This window comes from Chaetodon trifascialis, chromosome 6, assembly GCF_039877785.1.
Source record: "Chaetodon trifascialis isolate fChaTrf1 chromosome 6, fChaTrf1.hap1, whole genome shotgun sequence".
Classification (NCBI taxonomy): Eukaryota; Metazoa; Chordata; class Actinopteri; order Chaetodontiformes; family Chaetodontidae; genus Chaetodon; species Chaetodon trifascialis.
The window spans coordinates 20,202,812-20,216,184 of record NC_092061.1 but is presented as its reverse complement, the minus strand read 5'-3'; the positions used below and the strand labels follow the sequence as shown (position 1 = coordinate 20,216,184).

Sequence of the window (13,373 nt, the reverse complement as noted above, 5' to 3'; positions counted from 1 at the left end):
TGAAGTCGATATTCAGTATGAGTTTACTGAGAGCATGTGTGGCTTAATAGGTGTTTACTTTACAAGGTGGAACCAGATTTATGATGCTCATATATGTTCGGGGACAATATGATTGATTCAAATGTCCTCTCTGGCATGCAGTACTGAAACTCAACCAACCCAGATCAGTCCCAGTGTTTCTCTCTGGTGTTTTCTTCTCACTTTGCTGTTTCTCTCATGCTTGTTTGCGTGCATGCTTCAGTGTCTTGAATCCAGTAAAGCAGTCGGCCTCCAAATGGCTAACTTTGTGACCTTTGACATTCTATTTCAGAGCCGAGATCAAGATGGTGACCCCAGCAAGCACCCATGGGCCAAACCAGGGTCAGTTAACATCTTTTGGTGTGTATGTGTGTGTGAATGAGAATAAGATTTCCTTATTGCGCTTGAATTTTCTTTATTTCAACACTAATCATTGCATTTTTGTACTTGTTTGTATAGGGGAAACACACCATTCGGTATTGACAGCATGCCAGACCTCCGCAAGAGGAGGCCCATCCCCCTCGTCAGTGAACTGGTGAGTACCACTCGATGTCTGCTTCCTGACATTTTTATTTTGAACTTCACCTATCTGTGACCACCTGTCAGGGTCACAGTGCAAATGCCGTCTAACTCCATCAGTTCAGTACATACTATATAAACCGTCAGCTCATCTTGTTAGTTGATCATGTTTTTGCTGAATATGATCAACAATGTGAAACAAATTCAGAAATGAGACCCTCATTTCTCACCAATTTTCTAACTAATAAAATACTGCAGGTGACATTTTACACTCTGAAACCTTAAAACCAAATTGACAAAGTGATTTTGTGTTTTTATCATTCTATACAATCACACCATAACAGGGAAAACCAAACCAAAATCTACTTCAAACTTCTTTTGGGGGGAGATTGTAAAAATGTACATGATGTTGGTTTCCAATGCTGCTGGTGTCCTGTATGTACCCTGTTGGTTTCTGTTTTCTTTACAACTGCTGTGTGCCAGATGCCCTGTAACCTTTGGTTATTGATTTAGGCTGTAATGACCTGTTAGCTTTTTCTCCAGCATTGGAAGCAGCAGAGGAAGTCATGTTAATATATACAGGATAAATGCATGAAGCAACAGCACTGGCTGGGTAATAATTTTTTGCAAACACCAAATAGCTGGATTCAAGGTGAAAGCTGCTGATCTCCTCAGAGGGGAACCTGTTTGTTTGTCTCTAACCTTTACTTTTTTCTTCTTCTCTTTGCTTGCACATGTTGTCTTCTTCCCTTCGTCGGCCCTCAGGCTATGGTGAGTAAAAGAGAAGAGAATTTCAGCTGCTGTGTTTTACCATTTGTATGTTCGCTCGATTCAAACTCTCTAATGGTCCTGATTGTAGCAAAGCATTTCGATCTGCTCTGCGTGAAGTTGCGCCTTTACAGAAAATTGGTATGTGCATGCACACGCATGCACAAGCACACCCTCATACAAATAGCAATCATTGTTCCACTGTATTTCAAATTATTCTGACTAACACAAGAAAAATAAATTCTGTCTTTCGAATGCTTTCAGCTTTCCCTCAGCTGATTGATGTTTAGAGAGTGAGAAGCTTTTTCTCTGATTGTTTTTTTTAGCTACAAGTCCCTTAATTAATAGGTTTGTCTTGCTTTGTTTCATCAAGACAACAAATAAACAACATACCTGCCCCTCTAAGCAAACAAATGCTAATAAATGTTGTGTTTGATTGTCTCTTTCTCCCTTTAGTCTCACATTTACTTTGAAGTACTTAAGGGAGGCTGGAACGTGTCTGAGTGGTTAGAGCTGTGAATATTCAGTTGCTGGGATCTAAGAAACTTGACTCATCTGATTGAAGAAACTTGTCTCCTTTGATTTGAAGTGGATTCTCAGAGTGAAGGTCATAGTAGAAGTAGAAGTCTGAGCAAAAAAACACCCATGAGGTTTGAAGAGATAGAAAGTCTGAGACAACGGTCTAATAGTCCAACTTCGTTTAGTATATCAACATAACACAAATCATGCAGAGAAATCATTCAGGCTGGCCATTCCCTGGAGCCAACAGCAATGCTCTGGCCTGACTACTTCAGGTAACTCCAGAGGAGAATCACACAGCTGGTCTAGTAGACACAAGAGGCATTGTTAAGTGTCTGCTTATCATTATGCATTTTTAATTTTTTGAGTATGTTCACACTTATGTAGCCTCAAAAAAACATTTATTTTGTAAGAATTGTTAGACTCACTAGGCCTAAATAATTTTTTTGTTTGTTTGTTTGTTTTGTTTTATTTCAAAGTCCGCCCCCCACAGTGTCTGCTTACAAAAATCTGGCCCCTGGACAAATGTAATTGATGCCCCCTGTTATATAGCAACAAAATCCGCAAGTAAACAGAGAACATATGAACAGATAAGTGTGGTTCATAGTGTCATTGTGAGGATTGAAAGACCTCACATAGCTAAAAGTATGTGCCGAGGCTTGCATGTGTCCTGAATTTGGTACTTTCTTCAGCAGGTCTTTATGGTTACACAGACTCGGTTGGTCAGCACTTTTGTAACCAGCATATGAATTTAGAACAGTGATTATTTTCTCCTGCTCCTGCAAATGTGAGCTTTTAGACTTTCTTGTCACCTCAAATGATTTATGTTTCCCTCATTGAAAACACACCGGAGCATTGTGCCCAGTCAATGTGATGGAACCACACACGCCACAGCTTTGTTTTCCAACTTTGCTGCTGTACAGGGCTTCAGAAAAGTGCAGGGCTCACCCCAGCTCCTGTACCTTCACTTCTTCTCTTGTCAGGTGATAGCATGTCTTCTTCTGTGGTTTTGTAGCTGTCAGAAAGCTCATTGTTGAGGTATTAAAATATGTGGAGCTCTAATATATAAAAAAAAAGACTGTTCCTGGTGAGCCATAGCTGGGGAGATTAAGCAGTTCACTAAGCACGAAGGTCTGTAATATGTTTCGTAATCTGTGTGGTCCAGTTAACATTATGCACAGTGTAGTCATCACTTGAACTCCTGCATATTTGCTATGTGTATATCAAGGATCACTATGGAAACAAGTCTTTAACTTCATTGTGTTATTTTTAGCAAACATGTGTCTGACTTGGTGTCCTCCTTCTTTTAATGTCACATGAAGGAAACTAAATACACCAACCATCAAAAACGCCTCCTTCCACTTGATTCAAATACTCTCTCTTAAAGTGAAGAGATATGTAGTGAGTTGATGAATCACAGAGTGCTGCAGCAAATAAATGGCAGTAATCAGTTTAACTTAATGATAGCTGACAGCATGTGCCAGTGAGATGCTGTGAGCACAGCCAGTTTGGGTTTAAAAAAACAAGCTGTGCATCTATTTCAAGGACATTTCTCAGGTGTTTCACAGCTCTAAAGTGCTGCTGGAGGATGAAAACTACATTTGAACTTCAGTACTTGGTTGAAGAAAGGCTGTCCAAATCCTGTCCCAATCATCCTGCTACAGCAGATCTACACTGACAGCCATATTTTACAAAACAAAATACAGCACAGTAGAAAATAATCTGCTAAGAAGAAACTGTTTTACTGCATGTTTTACTGCATTTTTTTTTCTTAAAGGAATAGTTTTAACATTGCTCATTCACTTTCTGATGGATGCTTAGGTTAGTTGATACCTCTGTCATATTTGCCTATTAAATAAAAAACATACAACTAGCAGGTGATTTGTTTAGCATAGCATAAAGACTGAGAGCAGGGGGAAGCAGCTAGCCTGGCTGTGCTCATAAGTAACAATATCCACATTGCAGCACCTCTAAAGCCAAATGACTATTTCTTGGCTCTGAACAGTTCCCAGTGGTTAGTCCAGGAAGTTACCCTAATTTCAGTCTTCATTATTAAGCTAAGCTAACCAGCTGTTGACAGAGATATGACAGTGGTAACGACCTTCCCATATGACTCTCAGCAAGAAGGCATATTTCCTAAAAATTCAAGCTTCTCCTTTAGCACATACCATCTGTCTGCTCAATTCAGTATTGAACATTAGAGTGCTTATGATAACTACAAAGTCTCTCGAAGTATCCACATTTGTAGTGGGGACAAAAAACTTGAAGCACCCCTTGTTACAGCTCTCACAGCGAAGATCCGCACAAATGTAGTAAATCAAACATGTGAGTGTTTGTCTTCAAGGAGGGAATAAAGGAGAGATGTGTGACAGGTTTCCAAAAGTGTGTGTTCAAAGAGAGAAGTTTCCACGACCTTCAAAGTTGAAAGTGACCAACATCACAAAGAGAATTGATCTCCTGAATTTTTTTAACTGGAGGTTCTCGTTGGCGTTTTCTTTTCTCTTTACCTTGTTGACTGATGCTTTTTTTCTCTTTCTTGTTTTCCAGTCTATGATACAGTCCAGGAAAGCTGGACTCGCCCACACACTGGCCACACGGACTTCACTGAAAGATGAAGAGCTTGTGAGTGGCCAAATACATATGCCACACGTGTGCGCGCGCGCACACACACACACACACACACACACACACACACACACACACACACACACGTATACTGACACTGTCACCTTAATGCCAGCTAATGGACATCCACACAAATTTTTAATATCTTTTCACACTTGTTCTGTTGTAGCCGTATTGTTAATCTGTGTGTTGAAATCCCATATACTGTAGGCTGAATTTTGCAGAGTCAACTTTAGGCAGTGTGGGCTTTTAATGGCAGCAGGAGAGCAGCAAGGCATAACTGACTGGATGAGGTCTCATTATTGTTTGTCTTGTGCCTTTCCTACTGTACTGTGTGACAGTGGTGATTGTATTATAGTAGGTGAAACATTAATTATTCAAGTGGGTGAAGTAGGTCAGTGAATGAAACAGAAAATAATAAAGTGGAGAAGAAAACAATTTGCAAAGAATATAATTTAAACTATAAAAATACACTGAATGGGACTCCTGAAATATTAAAATGTAAAAATAAAATAAGTCCACCTTATTCACATATTGTACATATATTTGAGCAAAAAGGGAAACAGTAAAAGTCTAGAGCAGGGTGTATTTATCAAACCTTTAACTGGGCAGCTGTCCCAGGGCCACAAACCCTCAGAGGCCCCTGAAAGCTGAAGCTTTAAGTGATATTTTGCTTAGTTGTTCCATGTTCACATTGGGAACATTTTTGGTCATTCAAATTATGCTACATACTGACTTAGTCAAAAGTGAAAACATATTCAAACACAGAACCTGCATATCTGATTTATAGGTGAAGTGTGAGTGTTACACCTGCAGAGTACTGGAAAATATGTAAGAAAGATGTATGCTGCATATGTGCAATGTTAGCCAATTCCATTATTAGACTATACTAACAGATGGAAGGAGCATATGTTCAGAAATGTGCAACATTTTGTGCTGGCTTATGAACACAGACACTGAGCAGATATTCCCAAGATGACAACCTGTGAAAAACATGAAAAACTTCTCTAAATATGATGCCAAAAGGAACGTTTTCATAGCCATTCATCCATGGCAGTCACGATAACACTGGCACCAACAAAGGTAGAAACCATAGAGGAAATATCATTATGTATAAAGGTTTTTGGTTTTTTAAGTTACAGGATGCTTTACAGTGACAAGGAAGTAAATCAGATGTAATAAAATCAGGTAAAAGCACAGGACAGAAAATAAAGTTGAGAGGCACAAACGATTGAAACAATGCACGTTAGATCAATAAAGTTAAAAGCAGTTAGAACAAGACTGAGTGAAACCAGAGGCAGAGATGACAGGAAATGAATTTAAAGAAAACAACTGTTTTTCTTATACAACACAATGTTCCCTACCATTCAACCCACCATGTTACCATTTCTTCTATGATAATAATGATAAGAATAATAATAAGCATGATAATAATGACTCACATACTCCCCTATACAAATTCTGTGTTTACCAAATCAAGCTGGGCTCCTAGTCAAGGTGTCCTCTCATCCTGTGGAGATGTGCTCACCTCCTCCCACACTCCTCCTACACTGGGCAACAGCAGAATTTAGTTCATCAGTAAAGAAGCCAAGAATTATTAAAACACAAATTAGCACTGGCATACACAACTACATTTTATATCATTTTAACAGTAGCCACCTTGAGATGACCCTTTTATGAAATTTTCCAACACCAATGTTCCGCCAAATCAGCGTATCCAGGAAGAAAAGTATTGTAGCTGATGTAGTTATTGATTCATTCCCTCGCCATTGTTATGTTCTCATTGTTGTTTTTGCGTTTTGCTCCACCAATCTCTAACCTTTTCTCTGGCCTTGGTTGTACTTGTGTCACTCACCTTGTTGTTCTTGCCTTGCTCGTCTTTTTCACACTTCATCCCACGCTTCTCTTTTCCACTTCTCTTAAAATATCTCTCATGCTCTTTTCTTACACCCTCTACCTCTCCCTCATCTTTCCTCCACCCATCATTCTTTTTGTCATTGCTCCAATAGAAGAACCATGTGTACAAGAAGACCCTGCAGGCTCTGATCTACCCCATCTCCTGCACCACGCCACACAATTTTGAAGTGTGGACGGCCACCACGCCCACCTACTGTTACGAGTGTGAGGGTCTGTTGTGGGGCATCGCCCGACAGGGTATGCGCTGTGCGGAGTGTGGGGTCAAAGTGCACGAGAAATGCCAAGAGCTGCTGAACGCTGACTGCCTGCAGAGTGAGTAAAGTTATGAAACTACCTAAAAATAGAAGCCCGAAAGAGATGTGCTCCAATAAAAACTACTTATTTAAATAATCATTTTTGGACTGTACAGCCCCAATCCCAAATAAGTTGGGACAAGCTGGAACGAGTTGCTGGCACCAAATTCAGAATAAACATATATTTACAAAAATCAATGAAGCTGATGAGTTCAAACATTAAATATATTGTCTTTGTTGTTTTACAATTGAGTTTATGTCAAAAAGGATTAGCAAGTCATCATATTCTGTTTTATTTATGTTTTACACAGCGTCCCAGCTTTTTTGGAATCAGCCTTGTATTACTGCTTCCTGTGAGCGGGGAGTGGGCTGACAGAAAAAGTCTGTCAAAAATGCTCATGCAGTCGTACAGATTGTGAGACTCACTTCCCTCATCAGGAGTTAGCTTTTGAATGCAACGCTGTTTTCCAGCTGCCTTTCAACTGTCTGATGTGAGAGCTTCCAACAGCCAAGTTGAGCTTTTACAAAGGAAAAGTGTCTGAGCAAAAATGTTACTGGAGGATACATTTGCCAAAGCAGACATCTCTGTGATGTTTGCCTGCAGAAATGAAATAAGTGTGAGAAGGGATGAAGGGTATGCCAGAAAACTGACAGGCCTACCAAAAATGCCATGATAAACCTAAACAGAGAAATATGCGGTCCATCATTTAGCATAATTTGAACATGTCATTTCTAGTGCTTTTTTTCACGTTTACCTGCTGGAACTCATCACAAATCCTCCTCTCCTGTTTCCTCCTACCTTGTCGTCTTCAGGAGCGGCTGAGAAGAGCTCCAAGACCGGGGCCGAGGACCGAACACAGCACATCATCATGGCTATGAAGGACAGGATGAAGATCCGTGAGAGGAACAAGCCGGAGATCTTTGAGGAGATCCGCAAGCTGTTCAACGTCACCAAGATGGTCCACGTCCAGCACATGAAGAGCATCAAGCAGAGCGTCCTGGATGGCACCTCGAAGTGGTCAGCCAAGATCACCATCAACAGTACGTTCAGTGAATTTTTACCTGGAGTCGAATGGGTTCTAGATGGCATAAAGCTTGAATGTACTACAGTAGTCTTTACACTGTCCTGGGTTGTCACTACAATGTCTCTTTTAAATCTCTTCCTCCCTCTTCCTGTTTACCAGCTCTTATCACTCTGAGCACTGTTTCTCTCTTTACTCTTCTGGCTATTGAAAGACACACAAAACAGTACAAAAACTAACTTTTCAGAAAAGCAAGAAGAAAAACTGTGATTTCCATTTCAATAAATGTTTTAACAGACCGGGGCCAATTTTACAATCATGTAGGCATGTGATGATATGAACACTGACTCATAAGAACATGACATACAGTGATAGACAGGAAAAGCCGACCCAACCTGTCTTTCCTTTTACCTTTTTCCTATCATTCTCTGTTGTCTTGTCTCTCCATTATTACCAATGCACCTACTGGATCTGAACAGTGTCCTCGAGGCTTGCAGCAACAGGGTACTGTGTGCATGTGTGTCCACACCTCTGCAGTGTGCATAACACTCATATCTCTGTGAGAAGTCAATCTGCAGAGCAAACTCAACGTTACATTCTCACCGTTGCTGAGGGATGGGATGTTTTCAGGTATATGCTTAGGAACATGATGTTTAATCAGACTTCAGAAGGTGAGGGATCAACTTGGCTGGCCTCAAAGCACATTTTCAGGCACATTTGGAAATTGTGTGAGAGTGATAGAAAGTTAAAAAAGCTGTTTCGTTGCATATTAGATCCCAGAAAGGTGTGGGAAAGCTGGATAGTAAAAGTAATCAACAGTCTATGTCGGTAAAGAGCGCGGCACAGATGACTGTGAAAGCGTGCAGCCGTGTGAATGTCAGGCAGAGCGTCCCTGTACCAGAGCATGTCAGGTGCCCCCAGATAAATACCTAAAAAAAGAAACTGTCCCGCATTCATGAAAGTTTTGTCTTTATTCTGACGGTCTTGGTCTGAACTGTGAACTGAGAAACTTTACCTAATTTGAATGGACATGCATCCCCACCTCCTTCTCCTCCCTTAACCGAACATCATCAGGACTGCCGCTGTTACCAAAGCAACCAGACACATCACACCATATAGTGGCAGCAGTGTTGCCATGGCAGCCATCACACCTTGTCTCCCCAATCACCAACGATGAGCTCCGTTAAAGAGGAGATGCAGGGACAGGCGTTGTTGAGATTCGTTCATGGTCAGGTGTTAATCGTTGTCACTTTTCTGCCAGTCAAGGTCAGACCGCACACTCACAGATCCTACAAATTATCAGGAATGATTTGATATGAAATTAAAATATTTAAAAAAAAATTTAACCGGCTATATTCAGTATTGACATTGTAGCTAAAGGCATCCAGCATTTTTCTAAATGTTGTTTCTTCCCCTATGTGGCTGCTTGCAACCACTGTCCTTCTGGCGATAAATGAGATAAAACCCTGACATTGTTCAAATATCATGTCTGTATGTGTCTCATACCGCTCTCAACTTTTTTCTGTTTGTGTAAATCAATCATGTCCCCCATCTGAAATACATTCAGACACCCTTTTAACTCAAACTCAGTTTTAGAAGCCAAGTTGTGATTGAGCTTGATGTTGGACCGACAAGTGTGGCCCAACAGAGAGCTCTTTGAAAAATCCATCGATTCCATTAGGGAATATCTCAACCAATTAATATTCAAAATTCCCTTTAGCACAGATAAAATGGATCAGTCACTGACACTGAGGGAACCACCACTGATTTTTACAGGAACTGGTGTGGATTTGCATGATGTTGAGTTTCAAGTGCACGGGACTTAGAAAATCGAGGAGGTGAAATGGAGGCTGTTGTTTCCAAATTACGAAAAGACAGCCTTTGCGTTTAAGATGTGTGAGCAGTCTCATTTTCTTTTTAGCACAATTTAAGGTACTGATCTGGTACACCAGATTGTTGTCAGGCCAATACTGAGCAGTTCAGATATTGGCCATAACAAAACTGATCCATCCTTCGTTAGTATCAACTTAAGATAAAGTGTTTCACCGGGCTACTGACTCCCTGCGCCCCTGGCCTCCTGTTACCTTTCATAAAAATGTTTCCAGTCACATTAATAATAACATAATAACATTACATGTGCAGAGTAGATTGATAGCACTTTTAATGTGAACCTATTCCTCTCAGCACTGCAGTATAGGAAATGGGAACAATATTGGACACAGACTGGTGCTTTTATTTTGGCAGATGAGTAAACTTCTTTGAACTCCTCCTGGGTTAAATCCCTCACCTTGTCTTCCTCTTAAGGAAACACACTCTGCTGCTGTTTAGCCTTGTTGTCTGAGCAGACCCATGCACCGCTTCACGGTCATCGACCTAACTTTGGTTAAACCACCTCCTTCATGCCTGTTGACCTTTCATCTCAAAGAAATGTCTTGTTGAATCATAAGCCTTTAATCTCTATCATTCTAAACAGTGTTCTGTAACTTGGATACAAGTGAAGCTGGGCAGGTCGTCTTCAAGCCAAAGACATTGATTGTGTTGATGCTGTTTGAGCAAAAATGTCATAGAATCTCCCTCTTATTGAGGTGTTGTTATGATATCTTGACACAGTGCTACAGAAGCAATGTGTAGAATGCGAAGTACAACAATTACCTCTGCCAAAGAGGTTATGTATTTGGGTCAGTTTGTTTGTTGGTTTGGCTGTTTGCCAGCAAGATTATGGAAAAAAAAAACTGCCTGCCCAATTTTCATCAAACTTGGTGGAAGGGTGTAGCATTGGCCAAGGAAGGACATATTACATTTTGGAGCAGCTCTATATCAAAGGGTGGATCATGAATAATTTTCCGCTTTAATTAACATTGTGAGATACAGCATCTGGCCTTGGAGTAAATACATTCATCCAGTAGAAGGTGAAAAAACAGTCAGTTGAAGAAATACAATGACACCATATCTTAATCCACATTCATGGGTACCAGTAATCCTCTGCGGTAGTCGACACATGTAGCCCTTGGCCTTGGCAGAGGTCTGCATTCTCCGACTGTCCATTTAAAATCAAAGCATACTGGTGACACTCAAACCAAACTCTCCGCATGTGTTGACTTTTTTGTCACTGCTCTCAGTCCTTTTAAAAGACCTCATTGGTCAGAACAGCAGAGCATTGGGTGACTGCAGTTGTTTAAGTAATTTGGTGAGAAATGTTGTTACCCAACATCTGTGAGTCGTGAATATTGTGTATTGTGTGCAAGGCTTTGCATAACTGTGTGGGTGATATGTTGTGTTTTGGTGTGTGTGATATCTTGTGTTTCGGTGCGTGTGTGTGTGTGTGTGTGTGTGTGTGTGTGTGTGTGTGTGTGTGTGTGTGTGTGTGTGTGTGTGTGTGAATGAGACAGAAAGATGATGGTAACGAGTAGGTGTTTGTTGTTCTTATGCAATTTTCATAGTCATTCCCTCTGTTTTTTGTGTGTGTGTGCGTGTTATCAGTTGTAAGTGCACAGGGTCTCCAGGCCAAGGACAGGACGGGCTCCAGTGACCCATATGTCACAATCCAAGTTGGGAAGACCAAGAAAAGAACAAAGACCATCTATGGCAACCTGAACCCAGTCTGGGAAGAAAAGTTCAGCTTGTAAGTTCAGCTTGTTGTTTTGTTCCTGGTTGTAAAGCTCAGCTGCAGCTTTCAGAGGTCTGGCAAAGTACAGGAAAGCAGTGTCACTGCCACCGTCACCTTGCATTGGTGAAAGAAGGTTTTAGATGGTAAATATACTTTTCCTTCACTCAACCTTCACTCATGTTGGTTGAGAAGAGCTCTTCTCTGGACTGTGTGTGTGTACAGACTGAGGTCTCCCACACTCTCCTGTTAGCTTCATTGCACCTGATTGGTACACTACATCATACGTGTGTATTAGTACATGTATGAGTCTTATGCAACATCAGAGGGTGTAAAAAAATAAAAAAAATAATAATTATCAGCAGTCCTGCGTTAAGTCCTGCGTTCAGAAGCATACGTAGTATCTCCTAAATGTAAAGTATCCAAGTAAAAGTACTGATTATGCAGGTTGGATATTTATTGTCCATCCATCCATCCATTCTCTTCCGCTTATCCGGGGCCGGGTTGCGGGGGGAGCAGTCTGAGCAGGGACGCCCAGACTTCCCTCTCCCTGGACACTTCCTCCAGCTCTTCCGGGGGGATCCCGAGGCGTTCCCAGGCCAGCCGAGTGACATAGTCACCCCAGCGTGTCCTGGGTCTTCCCCGGGGCCTCCTCCCGGAGGGACATGCCTGGAACACCTCCCGAGGGAGGCGTCCAGGGGGCATCCGATAGAGATGCCCGAGCCACCTCAGCTGACTCCTCTCGATGCGGAGGAGCAGCGACTCTACTCTGAGCTCCTCCCGGGTGACAGAGCTCCTCACCCTATCTCTAAGGGAGCGCCCCGCCACCCTGCGGAGGAAACTCATTTCAGCCGCTTGTATCCGGGACCTCGTTCTTTCGGTCATGACCCAAAGTTCATGACCATAGGTGAGGGTAGGAACGTAGATTGACCGGTAAATCGAGAGCTTCGCCTTTCGGCTCAGCTCCTTCTTCACCACGACAGACTGGTACAGCGACCACATTACTGCAGCCGCAGCACCGATCCGCCTGTCAATCTCACGTTCCATCCTTCCCTCGCTCGTGAACAGGATCCCAAGATACTTAAACTCCTCCACTTGAGGCAGGAACTCTCCCCCAACCTGAAGGGAGCAAGCCACCTTTTTCCGGTCGAGAACCATGGCCTCGGACTTGGAGGTGCTGACTCTCATCCCAGCTGCTTCACACTCGGCTGCGAACCGCCCCAGCGCATGCTGAAGGACAACATCATCTGCGAAAAGCAGAGACGAAAAATCTGCCGGCCCCCGAACCGAACCCCCTCCGGCCCCTGGCTGCGCCTAGAAATTCTGTCCATAAAAATGATGAACAGAACCGGTGACAAAGGGCAGCCCTGCCGGAGTCCAACATGCACCGGGAACAGGTCCGACTTACTGCCGGCAATGCGGACCAAGCTCCTGCTCCGGTTGTACAGGGACTGTACAGCCCTCAACAGAGGGCCTCCAAGCCCATACTCCCAGAGCACCTCCCACAGAATGACGCGAGGGACACGGTCGAATGCCTTCTCCAAGTCCACGAAGCACATGTGGACTGGTTGGGCAAACTCCCATGAACCCTCAAGCACCCTGTGAAGGGTATAGAGCTGGTCCAGTGTCCCCTTTTTAAAAAGAGGGACCACCACCCCAGTCTGCCAGTCCAGATGCACTGTCCCCGTCTGCCACGCGATGCTGCAGAGGCGTGTCAACCAAGACAGTCCTACAACATCCAGAGACTTGAGGTACTCAGGGCGGATCTCATCCACCCCCGGTGCTTTGCCACCGAGGAGCTTGCGAACTGCCTCAGTGACTTCAGCCCCGGTGATGAATGAATCGACCTCCAAGTTCCCAATCTCTGCTTCCTCTATGGAAGACATGACAGAGGGATTGAGGAGATCCTCAAAGTATTCCTTCCACTGCCCGACAATATCCCCAGTCGAGGTCAACAGCTCCCCACCTCCACTGTAAACAGTGTTGACAGAAAGCTGCTTCCCCCTCCTGAGGCGCCGAACGGTTTGCCAGAAATTCCTCGAGGCCAACCGGTAGTCCTCCTCCATGGCCTCCCTGAACTCCTCCCAG

General features: G+C 42.8%; 1 protein-coding gene across 1 annotated transcript in view; it reads left to right on the top strand.

Moving 5' to 3' along the window:
* LOC139332062 (protein unc-13 homolog B-like) overlaps positions 1–13,373 on the top strand; it is a 175,880-nt gene that overhangs the window by 111,852 nt on the left and 50,655 nt on the right. Inside the window, exons 11-17 of the mRNA XM_070963760.1 lie at positions 311–360; positions 478–553; positions 1,303–1,308; positions 4,372–4,446; positions 6,459–6,678; positions 7,473–7,700; positions 11,162–11,303. Coding sequence (XP_070819861.1) covers positions 311–360; positions 478–553; positions 1,303–1,308; positions 4,372–4,446; positions 6,459–6,678; positions 7,473–7,700; positions 11,162–11,303 — 797 coding nt within the window. The remainder of the gene's footprint in view (positions 1–310; positions 361–477; positions 554–1,302; positions 1,309–4,371; positions 4,447–6,458; positions 6,679–7,472; positions 7,701–11,161; positions 11,304–13,373) is intronic.